Source organism: Borostomias antarcticus, assembly GCF_949987555.1.
Source record: "Borostomias antarcticus genome assembly, chromosome: 17".
Classification (NCBI taxonomy): domain Eukaryota; kingdom Metazoa; phylum Chordata; class Actinopteri; order Stomiiformes; family Stomiidae; genus Borostomias; species Borostomias antarcticus.
The window spans coordinates 8,941,982-8,969,026 of NC_140250.1; the positions used below are offsets into that span (position 1 = coordinate 8,941,982).

Consider the following 27,045-nt stretch of genomic DNA (forward strand, 5'->3'; position numbering starts at 1 on the left):
AGAAGCTGTCCTCGATTTCTTGAGTCATCAAAGTGACTTGATCTATGGTCGATCTCCCACCTCGGAACCCGGCATGCTCCTGCTCGAGGATCTTGAAGGGGATACATAACAGAGAGATGGAGCGGTAACTCTTGGGATCCCCTTCAGGCTTGTTCGGCTTAGGGATCGCGACAACTAGGGATCTTCTCCAGATTTTGGGGATCTTGAGTTGGCGAGAGGAACGCTCTTAACAAGGACTTCAAGGCAGGCGCGGCATGGAGTATAAGCTCCAGGCAGATAGAATCAGGCCCTGGAGCTTTCCCTGGCTTTACATGCTGGAAAGCAGCAGCGAACTCCTCCAGTGGGAATTCGCCTGAGATGTTACCGCCGTTAGGAGTTGTAGCCTTCCAGATGTCAGACACTTCTTTTGCCACGAGACGTGATGATTCGCGGTCGTATGTCTCACTTTTCAGATTGTGATGCGATTTTGTTTGCAGAGATTGGGCAATGATGGGGGGAGTGTCTATACCTACCAGTGAGGTTGTTAAGGATGCTCCATGCCTTACGGCTGAAGTGTGAGAAGTCGATGGAGTTAATGGCCTTCTCCCAGCGCTCTTGTCTCCTCAGGCTGATGCCAGGTGCAGACTAGAGGATTTTAAGCCCGATTTGAGCTCTGATCCACCCCTCCAGACAATCGGGGGAGCATTCCCAAATTGGCTGCCAATAACAATAACAAGAGAAGCTTTGTCTGCCGAGCTAGGTGGACAGTCCAAATGGAGGACAAGCTTGTTGAGTTGTGGAGAGAACACGAGTGCTTGTTCAACATATCCTGCAAAACATACCATAACAGGACTGACAAATAAAAGAGTTTGGCTGAAATATCCATGGTTTTGGATGTACCAGGTGTGCTAGTGAAAATGCTAAAGCTAACTGTAAGCTTAGCAGTAAACGTTTAGCGTGGCAACGTTATGTGTGGTAGAGAGACATTTGTGTAAAGCCTTTATTAGAAAACATTTCATTGCAGTTCAGGAAGTGAAGACCATGTTTGTTTTGCCACAAATTTTGTCACATTTGATCATGCAAGTTTCTGTAGATCGCATTTCCCTGGAATGAATTGCCAGTTTGAAATCGTGTAGTGTGCGGTCCTGCGTCTTGACTGAATCGTGGGGTGTGCGTTCTTACGATTAAAATATTTAAAAATCGGTTAAGATTATCGTTATGTCTGTGGTCTCCCACGTTTATAAAATCGGTTAAGATTTGAAAATCCTCTAGGCCCTTTCTCCATATGCGTTCTTGTCCGTACTTGCGTCCTTGTGAACTTGTGACACGTCATCAGTCGGAGCCAAAGTACTGTTCCAATTCAAAGGTATGCAAGTCCCAAGTCCGCAACAAATGCCAGGATGTGTTCTTGCACCGCCCATTTTATCGAGGATGCATCAGAGCAGACTTGAGACAGACAGATATCCCAGAAATCATTTCGCATCAAGAGAACGGTTGTTAGGGCAACACCATTGAAAATACCTATCTAAATAGTAGAAACAGACGTTATTTGGATAAAACGGCCACAAAATTGGTTTCAATTGTGGTAATTATCCGCATGAAAAGCAATGTAAACGTAAATATATTTACTTTAAAACAGTTTAAAACGCTTTTCAAAATCCTAGCAATGGCAGCTGCCGGTGTCCACACAAAACAAGCCGAGAACATGACGTCAACAAGCACGCTGCTGTTCCAATTGCTGAATGACTGAACTTGCGTCCTCCCGTCCTTTGAAGTTCATACTCTGATGCGAACATCCCAAGTCCAGACTAGCAAGGACGCAAGTCCGAACTTCGCATACTTGGAATTGAGAAACGGCCCTAGTCTGCACCCGGTATGAGCAGTGGCGGTTCTATGGGGTGGCCTTGCCACCCTAACTGTAGGCAATGAATCAATTAATAATATTTTTTATGTTGATTATAAATGTTGGTGATATTTCTCCGTAGTTCGTGTAAACGTTTTACTCACCAGTTTAGAATTAACTTTCCCCCCCACCTAAATAAAGAAAAAAATTGTTGCGCCCATGACCAGCCCACCTGACTGACCTGCCGAAACCACAACAATACTAGGCTAACGTAACGTTATGTGGTGACTGGAGCATCCTCACTACCACAGGATATTTCCAGAGTGACAGTCAGGTAAGCAAGCTATAATTTGTTTGTTGTTGCTATGTTTAAAATATTCAAATGTTCTTTCAAGTTTGACAATGTGATATGTAAGTGCTCAACCACATGACTCTAAACTCTTTGATGTACATACTGAGGCCGGGGGTATCTAGCTTCACATAAACATTTGCTAGCTAGCATTAGTGAAATGAGACAACCATTTCCCTCAGCGTACGCTGTTGTCAAATGGTAGGCTGTTAAACGATTAGCTAGCACTAATGAAATGAGACACAGTCCTCAGTGCGCGCTGTTGTCAATAAACGTTAGAAAAGGAATGTAGGAGCTCACAGAAACAAGTTGCAACACAAAGTTGTGTAGCTAGCTACAGTCAGTAGCACAGTACGTGTGTTACGTTAACAAGTGAGACAATAATGAGGCTGTCATAGTGAGATGGGGATAGGTTCAAAGGACGGTGTGTGTGCGTGCTGTTTAGAGAAAATCATGAAATCTACAACAGGAAAAGTTGACTGCTTATTGCCAAGCAAAATCCATAGCTTGCTAGCTTAGCTCATAAATTGAGTACCCAGTACAATGTATGGCATGGCTTTAACCCCCTCTTTACTTGAATGCTTTAGGTCCAGCAGATGCAAAAGTGAAAAGGAAGGAGAAAAGTCGTGGCATAGCTAGCTATTTTCAACCCAAAAAAACAAAGACAGGAGGGGAGTCAGACAGAGGCGAAGAGCAGAGTAAGGGACAGGAGAACAGTCAAGGAAGAGAAGAGAGAAGCATGAGTAAGGGAGGAATGAGCAATGAAGAAGAACTGAGTTATGACTGTGAAGAACAAAACACCAGAGATCGAGACAGAGCCACTGAGAGAGAAGAAAGTGACTCAGAAAGAGGGGGAAAGCAGAACAGTGATGAACAGACCGACAGGAGCAGTGGCACTCAGATCCATACTACAAGTCCAGCTGGACCTCATGGTACAGTATATTAGTTCACTGTTAACACATTTCTATATAATAACATGGCTTTCATGTTCTCGGATATTGGCTAGTGTAGCCTGTGGTGTTGGGTTCTTACTGTAGCCTGCATGTTCAGAATTGTGCATGGTTTAGGCTGATGTTGAAGTTAATGCAAGGTGCTTCACACTAGGCTGTGAGTGGGCGAATGGGATTTGAGTAGGACAGTTTAATTTTTTAGAAAGTACTGATACAGTAGTAAATTAATTGCCCTAATTGCTTCTTTTCTCTCATTTTAGAAGTATGGGCATGAGTCTAGACAGCAGAGCTGAGGCAAGTCTGTCTGACTCAGCTCCTGGGGGGGCCCGGAGAAGGCCCAGTAGAAACTCTCACACTCCGCATTCCAGCACAGTTTGTAGCTATCGCGACATCCGCGTGGGATGGATTTTTTAGCCGCTTTCACCAGTATGCCACAGAGTTCCCGGTACACCTCATCCACGTTGTTGGTGTTAGGTGGTGGGAGGCACCTCGTGGATCTATGGGTAAGGAGGCGGTAGCGTTTCCAGTTGGCCTTTCAGAAGTTCCATTGCTTCACCGGCTCGCTCGGGACGAGGTCCACGAGTTTAGGCATGGTAATCAGCGATGGTCAGCGATGTTTGGAATGTGGGAACTTTCCTAGCACGCGTCTGTCAGGGAGACGGTTGTCAACGCCGACACTCGCGAATGCTAAGTCAGGATTTGTCCCAGTTTTCCAGCGATCTGAGACAAAGATGCCTCCACCCTTGGGGCCGTATAGCAGAGCCAGGCTGCTGTTAGCTGCCCAAGCAGCCAGGTTTTTCTCTGTTGGATGTATTGGTGCTGTACTCCCAATCCTCGTGCTGACAATAGAAGTCTCCAGCATAGAGGCAGGGGTGGGGGAATATTGGGAGATACACTGGTGTGATTCGTGAGGGCGGTGGCTTTTAGACATAAAGCCGCCAACATCCATGCACAACCACTCAATCTCCGAGCCAGTCGGGGATTGGTCGACAAGAGTCCAGTTCAACCTTTGATGGACGAACGTAGTAAGGCAATGCTTTCTGCTTAGGGTAGAAATTTGGGGGACTAGCTTATCTGCTATTACGCAGTGGGTCTCCTGGAGGAGGAGGATGAGGGCCTTGGTGGTGCAGCCCAGGTGCTCGATGACGTCAATTTTACTGGGGGTGAGCCCTTTGGAGTTCAAGGACTTATCAGCTCTGTAAATATTACCAAGACGGATAAATCAACAAATTCCTGAAATCACTCACATTAGTCCAGGAGCCTAAAGGTGTGAAGTCAGGATAGCTCGTTATCCAACAGCAATTAGCTGTATCTACAGCAGTCTAATCCCTCACAGAGAACCCCTTCTAACTGCTGTTCCAACAACTCTGCTTACAACGCAACAGGCCTATTTCCATCATCGCAGGGAGAGCATCCCTTGCCATCTGGATGCATTGATGTGATAACCATTTAAATTCAGCATTTACTGTGTTTCTGACTAATTGATTACATGAATTAGAAACTGTATACAGTTGTGTTGGGGATCATATTTTCTTGTGGGTGTTTATGTCTCTGATTACTTTGAACATGCTCCAAGGGGGCAGATGTAGCCAAACGCTTCATAAACACTTCAATTGGAAAATTTGGCATGGCCCAATTTGAGTTTTTCTGAACTTGCATGTTAGCATTATAATTTAATTGTTGCGGTGCACCAGTTCACAGGATTCATCAGCTATAGGCTACTGCGAGAGGCTACAGTATGTTAAGCCTTATCAACAAAACCCTGATGGCTAGCTAGGCTAACTCAGTGCTCAAGTTGCTGTTCCACGGCTAAGTGAGCTTTGTTAGCTGGATTGGCTAAGTGGATTAAAGTTCCAGTTCGGTTCTTGCACATTTAAGAAATTGTTTCTGCCCCACTTCACACAGCATCGGCCTCCCTCTCTTCAGAGGACAGGCCCCGTCGTCATGGCGACGGCAGCCCCGCCAGGCCCCGACTAGCACGAGCAGCTATGCGCTGAGGAGGAGCGTCTAGTGCCTCTTCTCTCCAGCAACAAAAGCACAAACCTTTCCCCAAAATTGGTTCCGCCTTAGTTGGCTGGCTTGGAGGCACTCTGTATAAACTTAGTTCCACTAATTTGAAACACAGTGATGTACCATCTATGGAACTATTTGGTCATTGGCATTATTTTGAAATAGTTGATTCGCTTGAGAGGACTTTTTTTTTAAATTTTATTACGCAAACAACCCCCCCCCCCCCACACACACACAGACCCTTCGCTATGAAGCATTCTGGCACTGTGACTCGGCACACAGGAATGTGTCTCCACTGCAATAAAATAAAGCACCAGCACACTACAGTTCGGGCAGGTTTTTATATAATCTGAATTCCACGCGGGGCACTAGAAGATCCAGGATCCCTGCCTCCCACTGCATAGCTCACATACTTCCCCCTCAGTGTCTCGGGCCCTCGGCCCCACACACACACACACACACACACACACACACACACACACACACACACACTCGCTGTGACCCAACAGCTCTCATTTGTTCTCAGAAATGCAGCAATCCTCCTGGGCCAGAATAAGCTGAGAAGACTATCTTGGATTTGGATGGCTGTGTAGGCTTATACAGTATAATTATATTAAGTCTGCGGAGATGAACTCTGACTGCAATAAGGCCACAATGTTGCATGGTTTGAGAGAGAGGGGGCGGGGGGTGGGGAGGATAGGCGGGGTGGTGAGGTGAAGATAGGTTTGTCTGGACGTCAGCCCAAACTGAGATTAATTCAATAAATCAGCCTAAACAGTAATTTCCGTGAAGCTCAAAAAGCAGTCCCTCCTATCAGATTATAAGATAATGAAGGCATAGTCAGCCCTTAACATCCTATACTGCAGCTCTTTGCAAAAAGCAGTGATCGATTTGTGATTATATTGGGTGCGTTAAGTAGCTGAGCGCTCAGTGAGCGATCAGTGATCAGAATTCACTTAACGGGTTGCTCAGTTACGCTCAGACTGATCTGCTCAGAGCACAAGTGAGCAGTTTTGAACTATGATCTGTTTGAGCCAAACACCACGTCAATATCATCACCTGAGCAAAAAAAACAAGGGGCGCGTTTTGGCTTGGGAATCGTTGGGACGCTGCTTGCTAATCACACATGATTGACAACAGGTGAAAAGTTATTGTCTCCTAGCAACTCAGCGCTCGGTTAGAACAGACCGTTAAGTGGTTTTAAGTGAGCATTCTAAGAGTGAACGTTCAGCTACTTAACACACCCATTGTCAGGATCACATATACTGACTAATACTAATATGGCGGTAGGTGGTAAGAGGGTCCGACCAGTGACCGAAAGGTCCATCTAACTCTTTGTATGTATGTAGTTTTAATTGCTTTCAATTGATATTCAGCCCTCACACATACATTGCGATGACAACATCCAAGGAAAAAAATAATGTGTAAATAACATTTAAGAGCCCCAACGCCAGCAGAGCCCGTAGCGTGGCCCACCTGGTCTTTGAGGTGCTGGACAGACTTCTGCAGGGCCAGGACCTGGTGGAACAGGGGGCTCTGGAGCACCGACCTCAGCAGGCTCAGCTTTTCCTCTGTGGGGACCTCCCCTCGCTCCTTCAGCTTGGCCTGGAGACGCTCCACCGCCTGCAAGGCACGCTGGGTATCTGCAAACCATCGCATATTTCAGAGACAGCATGGGCCTGGCCGAGCGAGGGAGAGGGGAGACAGGAGAGGGGAGGGAGGGGAGGGTGGCTGATATCGCCAGTGTGTGGGCAGGGGTCAGGAGGTAGATACTGTAGGGCTGTTTTGAAGTCACGTCCAACCAAGGTTGTTGAGATGCCCTCATTCATTTGTACTGAGTTAGCGTTTTCTGGCAGTTTAGAATCTTGGTATTTAAATTCTGCGGACGGAGTTGCTGGATACCATCTTAGCGGTTCATGCTCCTTTGGAAAACATGCTTACTAAAGTGAGGAAACAGCACTTTGAATGATTCATGGAGAACGCCAGGGGAAGAGAGAGAGAGAGAGAGAGAGAGAGAGAGAGAGGTTAAGGTAAACCACACGTCGACTGCCCTGGGGCTTTAGCTGAGGTCGGATGTTGTCCAACGGAGCCTAGAATATCAGCATCAAGTAGCTCCGGGGCTTTGCACCAGCAGAGCGAGAAAAAAAAAAAATCAACACAACGTCCCCTTTAGAATAATACGACTTCACTTTTGCTTTGGACACATCCAGGGGCCAGAACGGTCAGCCCAGATAAATAAATAAAAAACTGCCCTACACTGTTTGCGTTCTCAACCCTGAATAAGCTCTGCAAACCAGCAACTGGAGCTGCTCGCCTCCCGAGTCTTGTTAGCGAGGATGGGCCCAACGTCCTCTGGATCAGGACAAGGCAATTTCCGAGGCTCACATACTGTGACTTACACCTAATAGGGCGTGCAAGAGGTCCAAACCCCTTTTCGCTCTGAGAGGCCCACTCTTTCAATAGAAGCTGTAAACAAGCCAGCAGACGGTGAATCTCGACAGACGGTTTTCTGTTAGAGGTGGCTCGTATACTTTTTGGGTGACTTTGATGTTGTTTTGGTTGCTCTTGCTTAGGCATGCATGATGATGACTCCCATCAGGGTGTGTGTTTGTTTGACTGATAGCCTGGCTCTGGTTTGACTGATAAAGGCTCTGGTAAAGGCTTGGTGGTGATAGCTGCTTACCCTTGTGACGGGGGATGGGGGATGAGAGTAAATTGGCACATATCAAGCAGAAACTACAGTACATTCAGACTCACTTCAGAACAAATGTGACTCATTTCCAATTAAGAACTTGTAAACTATGCAACCTTGAAGGAAAATGCTGTCCATCAAATCTTGGCAATGTATATAAAACAATAAATAAAAAATAAAAACCTTGAAATATAACTGAACAATCACTTACCTATTGACTCAATCATCTCTTTCAGTCCAGGACTGCCAACTGTCAGTTAGCCTGTTGTTTTTCCTCAGTCAAGGTCTGTGAAATAGAAATGATATGTATTCATCACCTCCTTTACTGTACTGAGAAGAAAATATTCAACCATGATGAGGATACAGTTGTTTTGGGGGTAAATCATTGCAATGTACTAATTAATGCTTACCCTCAAGTTCACTTCAACTTTCACCAAACAAGTCCTTAAAATCTTAAATGGCTAACCATCTGAATTTCCACAACTTTAAAGGTCAGAAGAAAAACGAAATATTTTCCTGCTTGAACTAAAGCAGAAATATACTTCTATCTCAAATATAAATACAAGGACAGTTGCTAAACTTTGAGAGCTGTTTGAATATTGATTAATGCTAGCACTATACAATGTACTTTAACATGCAAGCTACTATTGGGCACACCCACATCTGAGTTTGTTGGGATTTTTGAATTTGACTAATATTCTTATTGAAGGATTAACATCTGCCAGTTGATATTCCTGGGGAATTAAGATATGGCAGAGGCAGACATACTGTATCAAGCAAGGTAGTAGCTGTCTGCACATGTTGTAGGATGACTAGGGATGATTCTTGTGTCACTGGACATAGTAGGCTATTTTTCAATAACAACATCAATATGCATGGGCTATTCCAAACATCGCTCCATGTGTTGCTTGTGGAACAAGAATGATTTGAAAATGCCCTTCCTGAGCAGGCTGTTTTATAGACCAATATGGATTAATTCATCATCTAATAATCTTGTATAGGGCAAATTACATACGTTTTCTTAGTAGCTTTTGATAAAATCAGAAGCAGAAATCAGAAGCAGAAACTAGGTTTACCAAGTAGGTTTTCACATACAAGGAGGTGGATGTGCTTTGGTCTGATGGTGCATAACAATCAGTGTGAAACCGGCCAGAGCAGAATAGTAAACAAAATATTAGGTTTATATTACTTACAAAGCCCTAGTTACTCATATCTGACCTATTAGTGAGCTGTACAATCATATCCAGTTCACAACATTGAAGTCCCAAAGCTCATAACTCCCAACACAATATGCCTCACACCTAAAATGGACGTTGACGGCTCATTGCAAGAAAACCATTTAGACTATATTATATTAATTAGTGTCAACAAAATAGAGTTCGCAGAGACGTTCGTGACAATTGAGGATGGCCAATTCATTTCATATGATATAACAATCACAAGGAGTGATGCTGTAGTAATGCTGTAGTAAGCCACTGCATAAAGTTCACTCGCATCAACTCCATGAAGCCCAGGGGTTAGCCTATGTAACAAGGTAGAACAAAATGTGGCGTGGTTGTTTTTTGTAGGCTATATCAGTCTGCAGTCAATGGGCAGCTCTCAGGTCTGATAGACATTTTAGGGTTGCGCTATGCCTATGACTGCCCTGTCCAGAAATGTAGCGGCCAAATAATAGGGCCGTAATAACTGGCCGTGTTTTTATCCTAGCTTTCATTGCAAACGGAAACACGAATGTGATGCGCGCATAATAAAGCCTGACTGTTTATGAACATGATGTATTGAAACTAGCCTACAGAAGGCTACAATCCGCTTTCATCAACTCCTCTCTCCATCTCATCTGTGGGACACTGGAGCAACAGGCTTCCGACGTTAACGGGGCAATAAGTTTGATCATGTTTGGATATAGCTTAAACATGTATAAACCAATGGCACATTTCTATCTTTAACTTCAGACTGTTAAAATTAAAATGTATACTTACTTGGGCTGCAGTTGTTTTACTCAACAATTGTACGGACCGACGTGACAGCTATGCGCCTAGAATGCAGGCTAGCCTACTTATTAGCAACATCGTAGCTTCTATACGCACTCGGAAACGAACGCGGATTTACATTTGCAGGCCTATCCAAAACAATAAGCGCAATTAAGGCTCTGAAATGTATGACAAAGATAGTTATAAGACGTGGAGGAACTCACATAGGCGTTAACCCTTATCTCCTGCGGACACGGGACATAATTCCTTCCCCCTTGTCCTCCAGCTAACGGCGCACAGACTCTGGTTTAAAGATGGGGCGGATTGTAACCCGATCTTCTATAGACATTTTCAGCACTATCAGCACCGAGTTGAACCGGGACCGCCTGGTCGACGGTAGGGACCAAGCGCCGCTTGGTGGCTCCCATGACAACTAGAGGCCTGAAGTGGAGCCTGCTGTCGGCTGTACAGGCTCAATCATCTTCAGCGTTTTACTCTCAGTAAGCAGACATCGTGATTGATGCACTTTAGTCCGGGAGACATAGCCCGATTTATAGGTGAACCTTGTTTTGTCGGGTGGATTTTTTTTTTCTTTGCTGTTTCTTGTAGCTTGGGGGAACCTCTTCAAAATACAAGAGGGTGCTTGGTGATATCCCTTGAGCATTTTCAGATATTAACCCCTTCATGCCCGAAAATGTGATAAGAGACTTATGATATTCCATGCTGAATATATAAATTAAATGCATCCAATTTACATTATCTAATGTTTTTTCATACAAGGGGTGATGGGAAATGTATTGCATTCCACATTATTAGTATTAACCCTTTCAAGCCAGGCCTGTAAAACAACTTTTGTAGCAGGAGTTATTAGCTGCGACACACAACTCAAGTTTGCATTGTGTTGGTCCATTTATTGATATGGGCAACAAAACATGAGGAACAGGAAAATGGGTGCAGCTCTTCCCCCCACAAAATGTATCTAACTAAATCAAACAAGTGCATCCCCGAACAGTGAGTATGCACCCACACGTATGCACATGTGCATTACAAAAACAGTATGGAAAAAAAAACATAACTAATGTGTGGTGTAATTATAACAGATCATTCTTTAAGTAAAGAAAACTCTTCTCTACTTAATCCAGCCGACTGCAATTTCATTGATATTTGATATTGATATTAGATTTTTCAAATGATTTAGCAAAATGTATCAAAACGCGCACATCTGTTTTTCCAATATACTCTTATACACGTATGTGTGTGTGTGTGTAGCACATGCACATGTTTATTTTAACATAATAGCTGGGTTAATTTTGATTTTACATACGCAATACAGATGTTCACACAAAAATGACAAGAAGAAGACCAGCTTCCGCTGCTGAGGTCACATGATGTCCTGTCAACTGCGGAGGTGCCTCTTGTGGAGGTCAGCCATGTTTTCTGCAGCTCGGTCCCTCTCGCTAGCTTTGAGACACACCATGGAACATGCAGAACAAAAATGTGTGGAGCCAGCAGGTCAGGCACCATGCATTCAAAAATATCCCTTCATTTTGGCACGATAATAAGAGCATAAAAGAGAAGGTGAAGTGATGTTGGGGTCGGGAGGGTTAGACTGAGATAGAGAAAAGATGGAGAGATGTGAAGTGGAGGGTAAGACTGAGATATAGAGCAGATGAAGTGTGTGTTGCTGTCTGTCCGCTCCGTTATCAGCCATGCCTCAACAAAACTCCCAGCTTCGCCTGGCCAAGATCCAGTCTGGGAAACGCACACACACGCATGCACAAACACACACACACAGACACATGCACACACAGAGACACATGTACACATACATGTGCACACACACACACACACACACACACACACACACACACACACACACACACATACATACACACAGATATGACCAAATTTAACACACAGGGTCTGTCCCAATTCAAAGGTTGCATCCTACCTAGGTCGCAGCCTACGCGGTCTACTTAGGTCGTTGGGATTCTATGGTGGTACTATCAGGCATGATATTTTATTAACGAAACGCATTCTGGGAGGGAGGCCGCGAAGGCAGGCCGCGAAGGATCCATCAGTTGTATCCTTAAAATTCGTCAAAAGTAGGCCGCGTTTGTGGGCTGCATTCAGAGGACTCTTCGTAGGCTGAATGAATTGGGACAGCACTTGTCGCCCCGCTGTGACGTAGCAGCCTTCAGATCCGGCCTAGGTAGGATGCAACCCTTGAATTGGGACAGACCCACAGTGATGTAGCCTACACACCTCTACCATTCCTATCTATATTACCTTGACAGTATTGTACCTACATCTATGGGCTTGACACATCTGAGAGCCAGTCATGTAGGCGTATCTGCTCCAAGTCTGGCCTCCTGACTGGGTTTGGAGCCAGGCACCACCTAATCAGTTCCTTGCAAGCTACAGGATCAGACATTAGAGAGATGATGTTTGAAACCAACATGGGATTGCCCGGTTTTCAGTTCTATGATATACTATCTGTATTGATACAACGTAAGCTTGGCATTTGCTTAGTTTACGCTGTTCCATACTGTTCAAAAAGAGACATCTAAGCTCTCCTTCAAGCAACTCTTACATTTGGACACCCCTTTCTGGAAGCTCAGGCGTCCAGCCACAATCTCATCCTTAGTCTTGAATGGCAGATCCCCACACACCAGGTGAAAAAGCAGGACGCCCAGGGACCAGACAGTGGCTTCGCGGCCGTGGTATTTTCCATTCAGAATCCACTCAGGTGGGTAGAACTTCTTAGTGCCTGAAAGAGAGAGATAGAGAGAGAGGGTGATTATGTCATATCTCTATGTACATGGTGCATCAGTCCAACACCGTTCAGTCTCCTGCTTCCCTCACCCCTAAACTCTCGGTAGAGTCCATCTTTCAGCCGATCCCCGCAGCCAAAGTCGATGAGCTTGACCTGCATGGTGTCGATGTTAATGAGGAGGTTCTTCATCTTCACGTCCCGGTGGAGGACACGGTGGTCACGGCAGTGACGCACCGCCAGCACCACCTGCTTCATGATGGTCTTGGCAAGGTGTTCGTCCACCCGGCCCCCTGTCTGCTTGGTGTACTCAGACAGGTCCATGCATGGGATCGGCCTCTCCAGGACCAGGATGAACATCTTGGGCTGCTCAAACCACTCGATGAGCTCCAGCACGTTCTTGCAGCTGGGAGGCTCACTTACGATCTGCATGAGGGCCACCTCGAGGGGCAGCCAGCGTGATGCTCCAGGCTATGGGTGGGGGGGGTGACAGGTGAGGTGGAGGGACAGTTTAGAGGAGGTGGTGGACCAGGTGAGGGTGAGGTGATGGGAGGTGGATTGATCCCTTAGAAGCTAGTGTGCATTTGAAGATGTATGTGTGCAATCTACTTCTGTAGGTGGAACTCCAGCATATGCTTGGATAATTTAAATTGGCAACAGGTACTTGTTATGGTGCTGTACGCAAAAATATACTGTACAGTGACCATACTTACGATTTTGATGTAGCACCCCGATCTCTGCTTACGGACGTACTTAATAGCCACCTGGTTGAGGGGAGGAGGAGGGGCACATATTTGAATATTCAGCCCAATTCTAATGAGCCATACTGACCAGTTAATAACTTAATAATAATAACTTTATTTGTATAGCGCCTTTTTTAACATAGTTACAAGGTGCTTTTACAGAATAAAATCCAAATAACAATTTAAAAGCAGCAAACATAATATTGACAATACAGGAACCACAATAATCAAAAAGGAGAGCAAAGGCAACAGGAATAGAATTACAAAGTGCAAAGTGCAAAAAGCCAGTTGCCCAGTAGGGACTCTTTTACATTTCTGCTGACTTCTTTATTCAGGACAGGACATACTAGATGTACGGTATTTCCAGGCATGTTAATTCATGAAACAACTTCTTTGCAAACGGACTAAATATGTTGTTATTTAGCAAATGATTTGACACTTGGAGGCCTGGTTTAAACACAAAAGCCGTGGTGTGGTGTGTTTGGGGCAGGGGGGTGAGCAGAAATGCAGAGGAGGAGGAGAGGGTGAACCTGTTTGCCGTCTGCCGTGCGCGTTCCTGCGTAGACGGATCCAAACCCACCTTCGCCCAGCAGCTTCCCAACAGAGTAGCGGGAGGTGAACCCGTCTGCAAGACAAACCTCCCAAGTTCACTCAATCTCCCCTTCAACCACTGTCATGTGACCTCACATTGATCATCTCCTCATGGATAGACCAGGATGGATGAGTCTCTCAACATGTGAGGGTGATGGATGGTTGAGGTCCTACCTGTGCATGGCGGGTTGCGCTGGGCCTGGGATGGCTGGTCTGAGGAGCTGGGATCTGAGCTCTGGTTTGTGGGGGCAGGGCCTCTCTTTCTTTTTTTGGAACATTTGCGGGGTTTGTTCTCTTCCTCCCTGGCCCTCTTTTGACCTCGCTTGCCCTGGTTCTCCCTGAGGGGAGGCAGGATAGCCTGGTTCTCACTGAGGGGAGGCAGGGTGGCCTGGTTCTCCCTGAGGGGAGGCAGGGTGGTCTGGTTCTCACTGAGGGGAGGCAGGGTGGCCTGGTTCTCCCTGAGGGGAGGCAGGGTTGCCTGGTTCTCCCTGAGGGGACGCTGCGGAAGCCTGCGCTGGATCATGGCCATTGCTCTGGTCTGCACAGGTATATTTTAATGTTTGTTTTAATTAAAACAAAAATAAATATACACGTTAGTGTTGATACTTCAGTTTTATATTTGTTCAGTTTTATATTTGATACATGATATTTTAATCATGTAATTAGCGTAGCATATTACACATTTTAATTTCCTTTTCAATACTATTAAACAAATTAACTCCTCTGACTGATAATACATATTTGCTCTACATTTGTTTTAATCTAAACATGCAAGTTCTTCGTTCAAACTCACTTTGATTTTAATCAACCTCCGCTGGATACAGTGTCCAAGTTCCTTCAGCTTCCTAGCTACGGGCCAGTCAGGGCGAGCCTCTGTCTTTGTTATCCGAGGCTTTTTAGATGGACCTTCTCCATCGTCCTTTAATTGAGCTCTGCGCTTTCTCTTCATCCTGAACTATTCTACATTCATTATAACAGACATGATTTTCACTAGAACATTCTGATGCCATGTTAGATCTGTCATTTGCCATTTCACACTAAGGCTGATCATCAAACATTTTAATTCAAGGTAGACTAAAGTAGTCTACAATTAAGTATTTCTGCAATTTCATATTTTCTTTAGTAGTCTGTTATTATTCATCCCAGACATTTCCTCATATCACTAGTATGTTTTTCTTTCTGATTTACTGATGTCTTATTCAAATACATACAGAACCTACCATGAGCTGTAGATCTGGGAGGTAATATGATCATAATGTGTGCATGTCAAGTTAGACCATGATCATGGAATGTCCACTATTATGACTTCATTGTACTCATGCAGTAACATGATCATAATGTGTGCATGTTAAGTTAGAGTACCGTAATTTCCGGACTATAAGCCGCAACTTTTTCATGCTTTGAACCCTGCAGCCTATACAACGGTGCGGCTAATCTATGGATTTTTACAGCTAACGGCCACTAGGGGACCTTCTAAACCTATCTCTATGGCCGGTCCACGTCCCCCACCTTTAAGCGGCGGGCTCCAGCAGGAAAGGTCGGAGGCCAGAAAAGTGTGTGAGACAGGCAGTTCGCGCGAACACCGAAAGCAAATGTTGAACCAAATCATGGATGTATTAATAGAACTGGATACAGCCACTCCATTCACTGACCGATATCAACAATGAAGCCCTATTGAACCACGCCATCTTGGCAAATTTGTAGTCATTTGACTATTTCCGGTGACTTTTGTACTTGCGCAGTTGTGCTTTTCTGGCCTTCCGGTGACTTTTGTACTTGCGCAGTTGAGCTTTTCTGTCCGACTCGCGTCCACGAAAAAGTTCACCTTTATATGAAATGTAGACGCACGTTCCGGCTCTCCCCGCTTTGATTTAGCAATGAAAACCGGCTTGCATATTAACCTGTTTTTGTCAAATATATCCATTGGAGAAATTATTTTTTCATCCAGGCATCTTAGTTTTAACAGGTTAAATATAACTGAACATGTTTTGTTTGCTAGTAGATGGTATTCATTCCGTTCGCGATAACGTTATTGCAGCCAGGCTAAATTCCTCCAGGGAGCCAGTGACAGGCGAGTTGAAGAGCTTCACTCCCCGCCAGCAGGAGCTTTGGCCGCTGCTACCGCATCTCGGATAACCCGCTGAGTTCGTGGCTGCTATTTCACATTCGCCCTTGATCAATCGATTCTTATCTCCGTATAAATACACATTAAGCCTATATCGCCTTATTCACCACAAAATATGTTTCAATCTGAGGTTATTTTCATAGATAGATTTTGCCTAATTTTTGATAATTTACTGCCATGCTGGCCGTCTGCGCTGTCCCCAGCACCACCTAAACAGAGGAAGTTTGAAATGTCTAAATATTCCCAAGCATGTATTTCCATTCGTAAATCACATTAGCTGACCTGCCCGGACAACTGCATCTCATCCGATAAACATAGCCTATGAACAATACATCCATGATGGCAAGCCAGAAACGCAGACACAAGTTCAAGTACCACAAATAAAGGTAGCCTATTAATTCTAACATCAACGGGGTCCCGGCTAAAGTATTTTAATACCATCCATCGTCATCCGCTTATCCGGGGTCGGGTCGCGGAGGCAGCAGTTCCAGCAGGGAGCCCCAGACATCCCTTTCCCTAGCAGCATCAACCAGTTCTGCCTGGGGAATCTTTAGCCGTTCATAGGCCAGTGCGGATGTTTAATCAAATGTGTTAATGAAAATGACCACAAAAAAGGAGAGTAGTCAAAGCACACCGCTCAAAAAGGGCTTAACACATACAACAAACTGATCAGGCTAATCATTTTTTTAATGAAAATGACCACAAGACAACCTCCTGTGCATAGTTGAAATGGTAGTGGGATACGGTGATAAACTGGAGTGATCATTTGACAGCAATTATTTGCCTTTTCCAGGAATGGACAGAAATGGGATATTTTTAGAATAACAGGAATGTATTCACATACAATGGAAAGGAGTTGATGTGTAGGCATAAAGATGAAACGATACACTGAGTTTGGGTGTTTTCAGTCAACGTTGGCGTTGACCGCTTCTAGCTATCGAATGGCCGACTGGTGTAAGATGGATAGCCTAACGTTAGAGAGATAAATGTAGGCTATGGTTATGTTCATAAAGCTAACAATGATGTTGTAACATGCTTGCAGCACTGCCGATCTGAACGATTGATTCATTATTACCATGGATCGGTATTGGGATTGATCAAGGGCGAGTGTGAAATAGCAGCCACGAACTCAGCGGGTTATCCGAGATGCGGCAGCAGCGGCCTGTATTTTCATTTTAAAAGATTGGGCACGACACTGGATGTTATTCAATATTGAATTTTATGCCTCCGCCAGGCGATAGCATTGTGGTTTGGGGTTGTCCGTACGTCCGTCCGTACGTACGATGTTTGCTAATGCAATATCTCGGGAACGCATTGACGGAATTTCTTCACTGGCACTCAAGGATGAACTGCTTAGATCGTGGGGGTCAAAGGTCAAGGGTCACTGTGACCTCCCAAAAGGCGTTTTTGGCCTAGTGAACACGATATCTCTGGAATGGCCTGACAGAATGTGTTCATATTTGGCCAAATTGTCCAATTGGACTGAATGAAGAACTGACTCGATTTTTGTGGTCAAAGGTCAAAGTTCAAGGTCAATGTGACGTCACGAAATGTGTTTTTGGCCTGATGAACACAGTATCTCAAGAAAGGCTTAAAGGAATTTGTTCATATTTGGGTAAAATGTCCAGTTGGACTCAAGGATTAACTGATTACATTCTGGGGGTCAAAGGTCAAGGGTCATTGACCTCACAAAAGGTGTTTTTGGCCTACTGAACACGATATCTCAAAAAAGGCTTGACCAGAATTTGTACATATGTGGCCAAAATATCCAGTTGGACTTAATTAGATTAATTGGATAGGATTTTGGTATTCAAATGTCAAAGGTCAACTGAATGTTAACTTCAACTTGCATTGTTGGGCGGAGGCATTTAGCCGCTATGCGGTTTTTCTAGTTATTTATTAAAGTCCCGTCTCGTTTACCATGATTTGTGTATGACTACTTCTTTGCCATCCCCTTTCATAACCAAATGTGGTCCGATGATTAAAATGCTATGGTTTCTTGATTTTGTTCTCAAAGTGCGCCAAATTGATGCATTTAAATTAACAATGTAGTACCGTGAAGTACCGTTTTTCAGGGGATCCAGCTGCGGATCCTGCAGAGCAATGACTTCCTGTGCCCACACTCTTTTTTGGACATGCACTCTCAAGATGTGCTGCTTCAGAGCTCCAAGTGTTGGAGGGAGCTTGTCACTTTCTGCCATATGTTTGCAGAATAGATGCCATCGCAATTGAAGGATTGTCTTCAAACACTTGGATGGCATGCTGAAACCAACGACCAGGTCCTCCAAGCCCCAATACAAATCATTGAGATGGTCCGTTGCAAGTGTAAATCTGACTGTTTTTCTGGCAGATGTTCCTGTAGACCTGAGGACTTAGTCTAGCCTGGGTCCAGACATTAGAGTGCACCCACTCCAAAGTTGACTGATTCTTGGTCTGTAAAGTAAAAAATAATCAAAAAATGAGCGTCACAGTCCCTAGCGATTAGCCAATCAACGCCAAGGGCGGACTAATGCCGTTGTCAAGCTGTTGTACTTGCGACATTGCAACAGAGCGAGAGCTTCTACAAACTCTGATTACTTGAGAAGAGGACGATTGGTAGCCTTGTAGTTGGTCTTAGAAACAAAGTAGTCTATCCCACTGTTCAGTAGCCTACTACGATTACATTACTGTTTCACTTCGCTCCGTGTTGTCATTTTTTGTTTATGGTTGTCATAGATATGCATCAGCAATGATGTTAAAATCAAATCTCTCTCCCTCATGAAAATCAGTCAGAGTGGAAGCGATGTCAGACTGAAGTTCTCAACGGATTGTAAATTCTCAATTTTGATAATTCCAAGATGGCCGCCATTTAGGCCTAAACACCTGGGCAAGTTTTTTTTTCTTTTTGTATTTCTAGCCAAGGTTACCATTGTTAGTCAGTAATTTTGATTAAAAATTCTGCAGCACGTGTAGGACCATAAGAACCAGAAGGAGGGTTCACTTCACACCAGTTTTAAAATCCCTACACTCGTTACCTGTCAGTTTAAGAATAGACTTTAAGATTATTTTATTGGTCTATAAATCTATACATAATCATGCACCTACAGTCAAGCCAGGAAGTCTACACACCCTTTACTCAGTACTTTGTTGAAGCACCTCTGGCAGCAATTACAGCCAGAAGTCTTCTTGGGTATGACGCTATAAGCATGGCACACCTACTTTTAGGCAGTTTCTCCTATTCTTCTCTGCAGATCCTCTCAAGCTCCATCAAGTTGGACGGGTAGCGTCATGGCTATATGCACAAATTAGACATGCTTCTTTATTTCCTGTCTTACACTATTGGATGAAATTATTATTTAGGTGTGCCTGATCATTGTGCTGCAGTCAGATTAATCACTTCATCAATAGTGTAGGACAGGAAATAGAGAAGCATGTCTAATTTCAGGAAGTAGCCTACTGGAGTTGCGCATAGACCCTTCTGGTTGGCGTTCGCATTGCGGAAGCCGCCAAACAGGACGGCCTTCGGCTGCTCCACCTCGTCCAGCATGATCACTAGTTCTTCTTTGGTGAACGCTATCGCACGCTTCCTCTTCATATCTGCCATGTCACTCAATGTGTTCAGTTACCCTTGGTTTTTTATAGGCCACATGCGCCAACACCGGTGCCTGATAGATTCAATTAGTCAGTGTATCCATGTGAATTCTAACGTGGGAATGCTACTGCCACAGGGGCAATTTATACCTTTGTTTGTATAACTAAATCAGTGGTATGCTTTTGCTATCATCATTGCCTATCATCATTAACATATTTTTTCCTGGCCTTTCAAGACATCCCAGACGAGGCTCGATCTGATCCATTTTCTTTCTTGTATATTTTATTTGATGTAGCCTAATGTATGAATTGGGACTATCACGAGATCTCGCCTTGACTCTTAAATACATTAGCAGATGAGCTTTCGGAGGCATAGCTTCCTATTTGGTAATTGTCTTGTCAAACTGGCAAACCACAAACAACATCAACATAACACAATTCAGGGAAAGTTCCCATTTCTCCCCCCTAGAGGGGAAAACAGTCATTGCGGCTGGTCAACTATTACCAGCTGAGGGCAATGTGCAATTAAGGCCCTAGCTGCTCAACTGAGGTGTTCACCCTTTTAACTAGGCAGCTCCAGTTAGAAGGACAATTGGAGCTGGAACAAACACTGTGGTGGGGAAGATTGCCCACTACAAAGAACTGTTGTGCTTTTAACTGCCTGCTAAATGACCAGAGTGGCTGCCGGTGAGAAATGACTCTTGATTGTTGTTATTGTTTGATGATAATAGATGTTTGATTTGTTTGATGTCATTCTAATGTGCACTACTGTTTGGTAGAGTATAGCTTGTTTATGGACTTGACTAAATGTGCGGATTGCTGTGCTGGTTGGTAGATAATAGAGTTGTAGGCCTACTGCCAATTATTGTTTGTTTCCAATCCAGTTGGTTGTGGGTATGTTTACATGTCACAGGGGTCTAGCCTATGTAGGTGTATGTATGCTTGTGTGTATGGTGTGATATAGTCTGTCTGTATGCATGCATGTATGTATGTGTAGCATAGCCTGTATGCATGTGTGTGTATGTGTGCATGTATGGTTAGACAGTGTGTACATTTTTGTGTGCTTGACAGTCCATTTGTATATTTTGGTGTCACAATGGTGAATTGGTGGTTAAAGGCGTGTGAGCATAATTTTTGCAGGGATGACGATGTGCATTGCGTTGTTAATTGTGTTTTCACCGCCAAAGGTTTTTCACTGCTACCACCAATGAAATGACAACAAAAAGAAAACAAAATCCTAAAGAATTTCTGTCTGATCATTGAGAGTGGAATCCTGTGGGACTCTGGGCAGACAGTTTAGCCCTTTTCAAGTTCGGGGACAGCACAGATAAACACAACTTGACAGTAATATTATACTGAAATAAAATAATTAAGACGGCACGTATTTATATTGACACGTCATTTATTTGACTTTACAAATGGCCATCGATGTGTGCGGCATCGTTCATTCTTTTTTCAGCACCGCACCCAGGGAGAGCTCCCCTAACGATGTATCTTGGGATGAACCTTCAGGCACCCATAAAGGATAGTCTGGGAAACACTTCCATTGTACAGCGAATCTAGGAAACGCACCCCAGGTCTAGGATGAGTCTTGGTGGTTCCAAACTTCTTCCACTCCAGTGGCCACTTCATTTACGAATGATGGTGGCCACTGTGCTCTTTGGGACCTGTAAAGCTGCAGCCATTTTTCCGTACCCTTCTCCAGATCTATGCCTTGACAAAATCCTGTTTCTGAGGTCTGCAGATAATTCCTTTGACCCCATGACTTGGAGTTTGCTCTGACATGCACTGTCTACTGTGGGACCATATGCAGGCAGGTGTTGGAAATCACCAATCATGTCTAATCAATACTATAGGTGGACTCCAATTAAGTTGTAGAAAGATCTCAAGCAGTATCAGAGGAAACAAAATGCACCTCAGCTCAGTTTTGGGTGTCATCTCAAAGGGCGTGCACACTATGATATTTTACATTTAGATTTTCAATAACACAAATCTCTAAAAACGCAAATGCATTTCACTTTGTCATTATGGGCTATTTTGTGTACAGTTTTGAGACAAAAAATGTACTCAATCTATTGTAGAATAAGTGTGTAATGAAAGATGAAGACCTGAGAGTGTCTGAGACCCATTTTAACTTGGGTTAATATCTTGTTCTGTTATTTTATTTTTTATTGTTGTTTACTTTAAATCTGTTCTCAGTGTTTACATGATTTGTTTTTATTCATCTCTGAGATTTATGTAAAGCACTATGTGCAACTCTATTATCAACCGTATGAATGGTGCTATAGAAATAAATAATGAAAAAGTTAGTTTTGCAAACGTGGACCCCTTTAACAAGACACATGACAGGCTTATAAACACACTAATAAACAGTAATACTACAGCTTTCACTTATTGTTGATGTGCAAAGCAACATGTTATACTATTATGTGACTACTGTATACTTGCCATGCATACTGGAAACTAATGCAGTCCTAATGTTGGAATATGTGCATCACAAGAAGATGTGGTAGTGAGTGAATTGACTTGGGTAAAAAGATCTTTACTGAGTTTTTGTTCAAAAGACTATTAAGGAATGGGAGTTGTTTCAAGTAGCCTTTTGTATGAATAAATTAATTATTTAGTACATTTAAGAAAAATGTAATAATTCATAGCAATAGTCCTCATAAGGTATTTGTTATGGCACGAGCATGTGCAGTATGGGCACCGGTATACTCTGATGAGGTATAGCCACTTCCCTTACAAAGCATCCTGGGACGCCTTGAACTCCAGGCAGGCAGGGGTTTCTTTTTCAACAGCGGTGTGTGTTTAAAAAGACCAAGTGTTATCTCTATGCGACACTGTTTGCCCTGTAGTCTGGATGCAAATGGGTTTCTGAAGGCAAAGCCCTAACCAACGCTGTATGCCATTACTGTAGGCCTGCAACCCGCCCGTCAACCCTGGTAGCATCTGTATGGATCACCTAAATCCTGTCTAACATTCTGCTGCTGTGACTTGATTGCTTAAAAATCTGGCATAACCATCTGCAATACCAAGAATACTAAGACACTTAGGCCTTCAGTATGGAAATGTCAACACCTGTGATATGATCTTTCAAACCCACATTCCGGTACTGGGACTGCGACCCATCAAGATATCTGTGTGACGCTCTGTGATGTGTGGTCATAGTAGTGTTATATCCTAGATTAGATGGTTTGTTGGGCCTTTTGCAGACATTTACTGAAAAAGACAGAGGCCCACTCTAATTTCTAGTCACTTGTAAACATAGTCATTTAGCTTCTGGACAGTGTGTGCGTGCGTGCGCGCGTGTATGTGTTTGTGTGTGCCCGTATAAAAGGCAGCCAACAACAATGGATTTATACAACACACAGTTGAGCAATTGAGACATAATCATAACTGAATACATAACACCATAACCCTAATGTAACCCTTAAACTCAGTATGCTGTTGTGAAAAACCACTGCAAAGTAATGAAGGTGTTTAGAAAAGAATTAAGGCTTATGGGACAATTGTTTTGTCATGTGAATCCAATAAAGACAGACATTCCCAATTATTCATGCTACTGTAGCAAGCAAGCTGGGGATTTTTTTCATTTGGCAAGTGTTGACACTTTAATATGCAGTACTGCTTGGAGTGCTGATGTGACTCCGGAAGCTGGTCCTCAGCTTGCTGTGTGAAAATCTGTTAATATGTCGTCGGAGGCCGCATAGGCACTGTTGTGGAATGTCGGTTTAGAATTGAAAGGCTTGACGTAGCAAGCTCAAGTTGTTTGAATTTACGTAGATCACAGTCATTCAAATAACGAGTGACTTGCAACATCTGTTGAGCTAATTTGCAGTAGCCAGTACTGGGCTGTGACTTGCATAATGTGAAAATCAGTTGGCAGTTCAGCACAAAAAGCAGTTTTGGGATTGGCCTACCTTATCCTTGTTCTCTGTGTTGTCTTCTTAGCCACCAGCTGACCGCTGGCCTGCGCATGCTGTACTGTGTAGTCTTAATGCATCTATCTCTTCAGGTCACTGTAAAAGATGGAAGAGACAAGTTCCCACAAAAAAGAATAGTGGGCTGAACACTGTGCTTGGTAAACCTGAAGGGCATATTCAGCATCTATGGTGGGAATATACTGAGAATCACAACTTCCATCTAGAATAGTATTCATTAGTCTACTGGAATCAATCAACTCCCTGGGCTGTTGCTCAAAATCAATCAGTGTTATTTTGATTTTTTTCCACACTTCCCTCAGAAAATATGAAGACGGATCAATTGATGCCTGGTCCAATTCCCAATGAGTTATAACTTTGAATGGCTTGATGCCCACGGCATAAGGTGCATGGTGTAATGAAAATGCCAACTCATTGAAAGTCTGTGTCAAATATCATGTTATTAATCAATTGAGCCTTGATGTCTGTGCAGGCAAACCAGATGATATTTGAGAGGAGGACTTTCATCAATAGCCTGTGAAAACAACAACTTAGTGATACAACTTAGATTTTTGGGGGGATTGTTTTTGTACCCCGAAGGTCAGAATGAAATTGGGTGTGTTGAAAGTTATGGCATGATTGTATGGTATGGTCAATTTAATAGTGCAAAATATATCAGTAAGGCTTTCTGTGTCACACTTAGTTGAGGGACTGCATCTATTTACATAGAGAGTTGAATTGAAATGGAACAGGTTATACTATGTTAAATTGATGTACTGTAAGTAAAGGTGCAATCACGCTAATAATGAAGTCATTGTATTAATTTTGACCATGACGTGGCGTGGTTGCGAGCCGTGGTCTATCCGCTACAGATCCAGGTCAGCCAGTCAGTTGATTCAATCAGGACATTTTCAGCTACCTGGGACCCATTTCTCGCCCACCCGGATGAGGCTGGGATGAGGACGCTGTTTTCTCATACTGTACACACTGTTGGAGCCTTAACGTGTAGTGCCTTTGACCACAGTGCACAACTGGCAGCTCTTATCGATTCATCTTTTATTTACATCTTTTAATTTATTACAGTTTTTCTCAAATGCCTTGGCTCATTTCTTGAAACAGAAATTATATTCTCAAAGCTCTAGGGGCCTTTGGCAATATAGTCTATATGGTTGAGCACAACACCATAGCTCAGCGGCAAAAGGTCATATCTCTCCCAAAACAGTTAATTCATGCTTCAAAACTAAATCCTTTTCTCATATAAATAGTCAGTGCCCCCAAAATGAAAGACTTCCTTCTCAATTGTTTTGGCTCATTTCTTGAAACAGAAAGGACATTCTCAAAGCTCTAGGTGCATTTGGCAAAATAGTCAGGTTCAACACAATACCATAGCTGCAAAAGGTCATATCTCCCAAAACAGTTAACTTGTGTGTCAAAACGAAATCATTTTCTCATATAAATACTCAGTGCCTCCAAAATTCAAAGTCCCTTTGGCATTGTGTAAACACTGTCAAAATGTTTAGATGTTTTGTCACTATGGCAGTGGACCATGGAAATATACCTCATGTCCACATTTCAGTCTCGGCCCAGTCCTTCATTGACACTGAATGGTTACTGTACTAGATGTTTTTGTCTGCTAACAGAATGCAATTGTGTACAAAACATGAACAAATATATAATTTCAAGAGTAGCCTACAAGGTTTGACATCACACATTGCACTCACACTGCCATGGATTGTTACTGTATTTTATTGACATACATAGTGTAAAGTAACAAAGTACTGTAACTGCCATACATCACAGTAAAAACAAAATGTATAAAGCACAATACTGTAATATAAACACATCAACACAAAAAAAAGGAAAATTATATGTACACTACAGTAACTGAAGCTGGAGTTTCACACTGTAACTCCACCTCACGGGTCGTCCTCCTCGTCCTCACTCTCCTGGCCGTCCTCCTCACCCTCGTGGTTGTCCTCACTCTCCTGGCCGTCCTCGTCACCCTCGTGGTTGTCCTCACTCTCCTGGCCGTCCTCCTCACCCTCATGGTTGTCCTCACGCTGCTTGATTGCATCAATGTGTGATGCAATGTGTGATGTCTGTCTGGACACAGATTTTTGTCCACATCACACCAGATACTCTCTTGCGATGCACCGAGGGAAGAATCAATGTGCATGCTGTAGCCATCCCTACACTGGTCTACTGTTACATCCTCATAACCATCCCCTACACTGGTCTGCTGTGACATCGTCACAACCATCCCCTACACTGGTCTGCTGTGACATCGTCACAACCATCCCCGACACTGGTCTGCTGTGACATCGTCACAACCATCCCCTACACTGGTCTGCTGTGACATCGTCACAACCATCCCCTACACTGGTCTGCTGTTACATCCTCACAACCATCCCCTACACTGGTCTGCTGTGACATCGTCACAACCATCCCCTACACTGGTCTGCTGTAACATCCTCACGAGCGCCATCCATTGCTTGGATCAGGGACCTCTGGTTCTGAGCCCGATGCTCATAGATCCTCCACCTCCAAGCAGAAAAAACTCCTCCATGGGATTGAGGAATGGGGAGTAAGGGGGTAGGAACACCATTAGCATTCTTGGGTGGGCAGTGAACCAGGCCCTGATGAGCGGGCCACGGTGGAAGCTGACATTGTCCCACACAATGACACATTTTGATTAGTGAGGCTGTATCAAACCTCTCTCATTTTCCGGTTTCCGGTATTGGATTGGAAAGAAGGCGATCCAAGAACACCAGGAGCTTGTGAGTATTGTATGGGCCAAGACTGGGAATGTGGGTGGCCACACCATGTTCAGAAATGGCAGCATACATAGTTATATTGCCCCCACGCTGGCCTGGGACATCCACCATCGCCCGGTGGCCGATAATATTCCAGCCACGTCTTCGTCCTTTGGCCAGGTTGAAGCCGGCTTCATCCACAAAGATGAGGGTGTGAGGGGTCTCAATCCCTTCCAACGCCATTATTCTCTACAATACAGTAATCATCAAATCAGTTATACAGTAGAATCATACAATACATGTAACAGCAATTTACATAGGATTGTTCTGTGTTCTCCTCCACAAGTTCATATATACTAATAATGGCCTCTATGCTTTACTGTAAACAGGTTATAATGATAGACAACCTGTAACACACCACTGACGACGACTGTTGTTACAGTAACTGGATTACTACTGTAAACTGTACCATCAATTATTCCATTGTTGACTGAGCGCAAACCTGTTCTCCCTGCGGAAGGTTTGGGTGATGAAGAGACTGTAGAGAGGGGTACATTAGGAAGGTGTGGGTGATGGAAGAGACTAGAGAGGGGTACATTAGGAAGGTGTGGGTGATGGAAGAGACTAGAGAGGGGTACATTAGGAAGGTGTAGGTGATGGAAGAGACTAGAGAGGGGTACATTAGGAAGGTTTGGGTGATGGAAGGGACTAGAGAGGGGTACATTAGGAAGGTGTGGGTGATGGAAGAGACTAGAGAGGGGTACATTAGGAAGGTGT

General features: G+C 43.8%; 1 protein-coding gene across 1 annotated transcript in view; it reads right to left on the reverse strand.

The window, feature by feature from the left end:
- mpdz (multiple PDZ domain crumbs cell polarity complex component) overlaps window positions 1-26,511 on the reverse strand; it is a gene marked incomplete at both ends in the record, with an annotated part of 74,785 nt that extends 48,274 nt beyond the window's left edge. The window contains 8 exons of the mRNA XM_084451985.1: window positions 6,608-6,774; window positions 12,387-12,563; window positions 12,659-13,037; window positions 13,280-13,330; window positions 13,840-13,934; window positions 14,075-14,238; window positions 25,436-25,618; window positions 26,360-26,511. Coding sequence (XP_084308111.1) covers window positions 6,608-6,774; window positions 12,387-12,563; window positions 12,659-13,037; window positions 13,280-13,330; window positions 13,840-13,934; window positions 14,075-14,238; window positions 25,436-25,618; window positions 26,360-26,511 — 1,368 coding nt within the window. The remainder of the gene's footprint in view (window positions 1-6,607; window positions 6,775-12,386; window positions 12,564-12,658; window positions 13,038-13,279; window positions 13,331-13,839; window positions 13,935-14,074; window positions 14,239-25,435; window positions 25,619-26,359) is intronic.
- Between the last annotated feature and the right edge of the window lie 534 nt (window positions 26,512-27,045).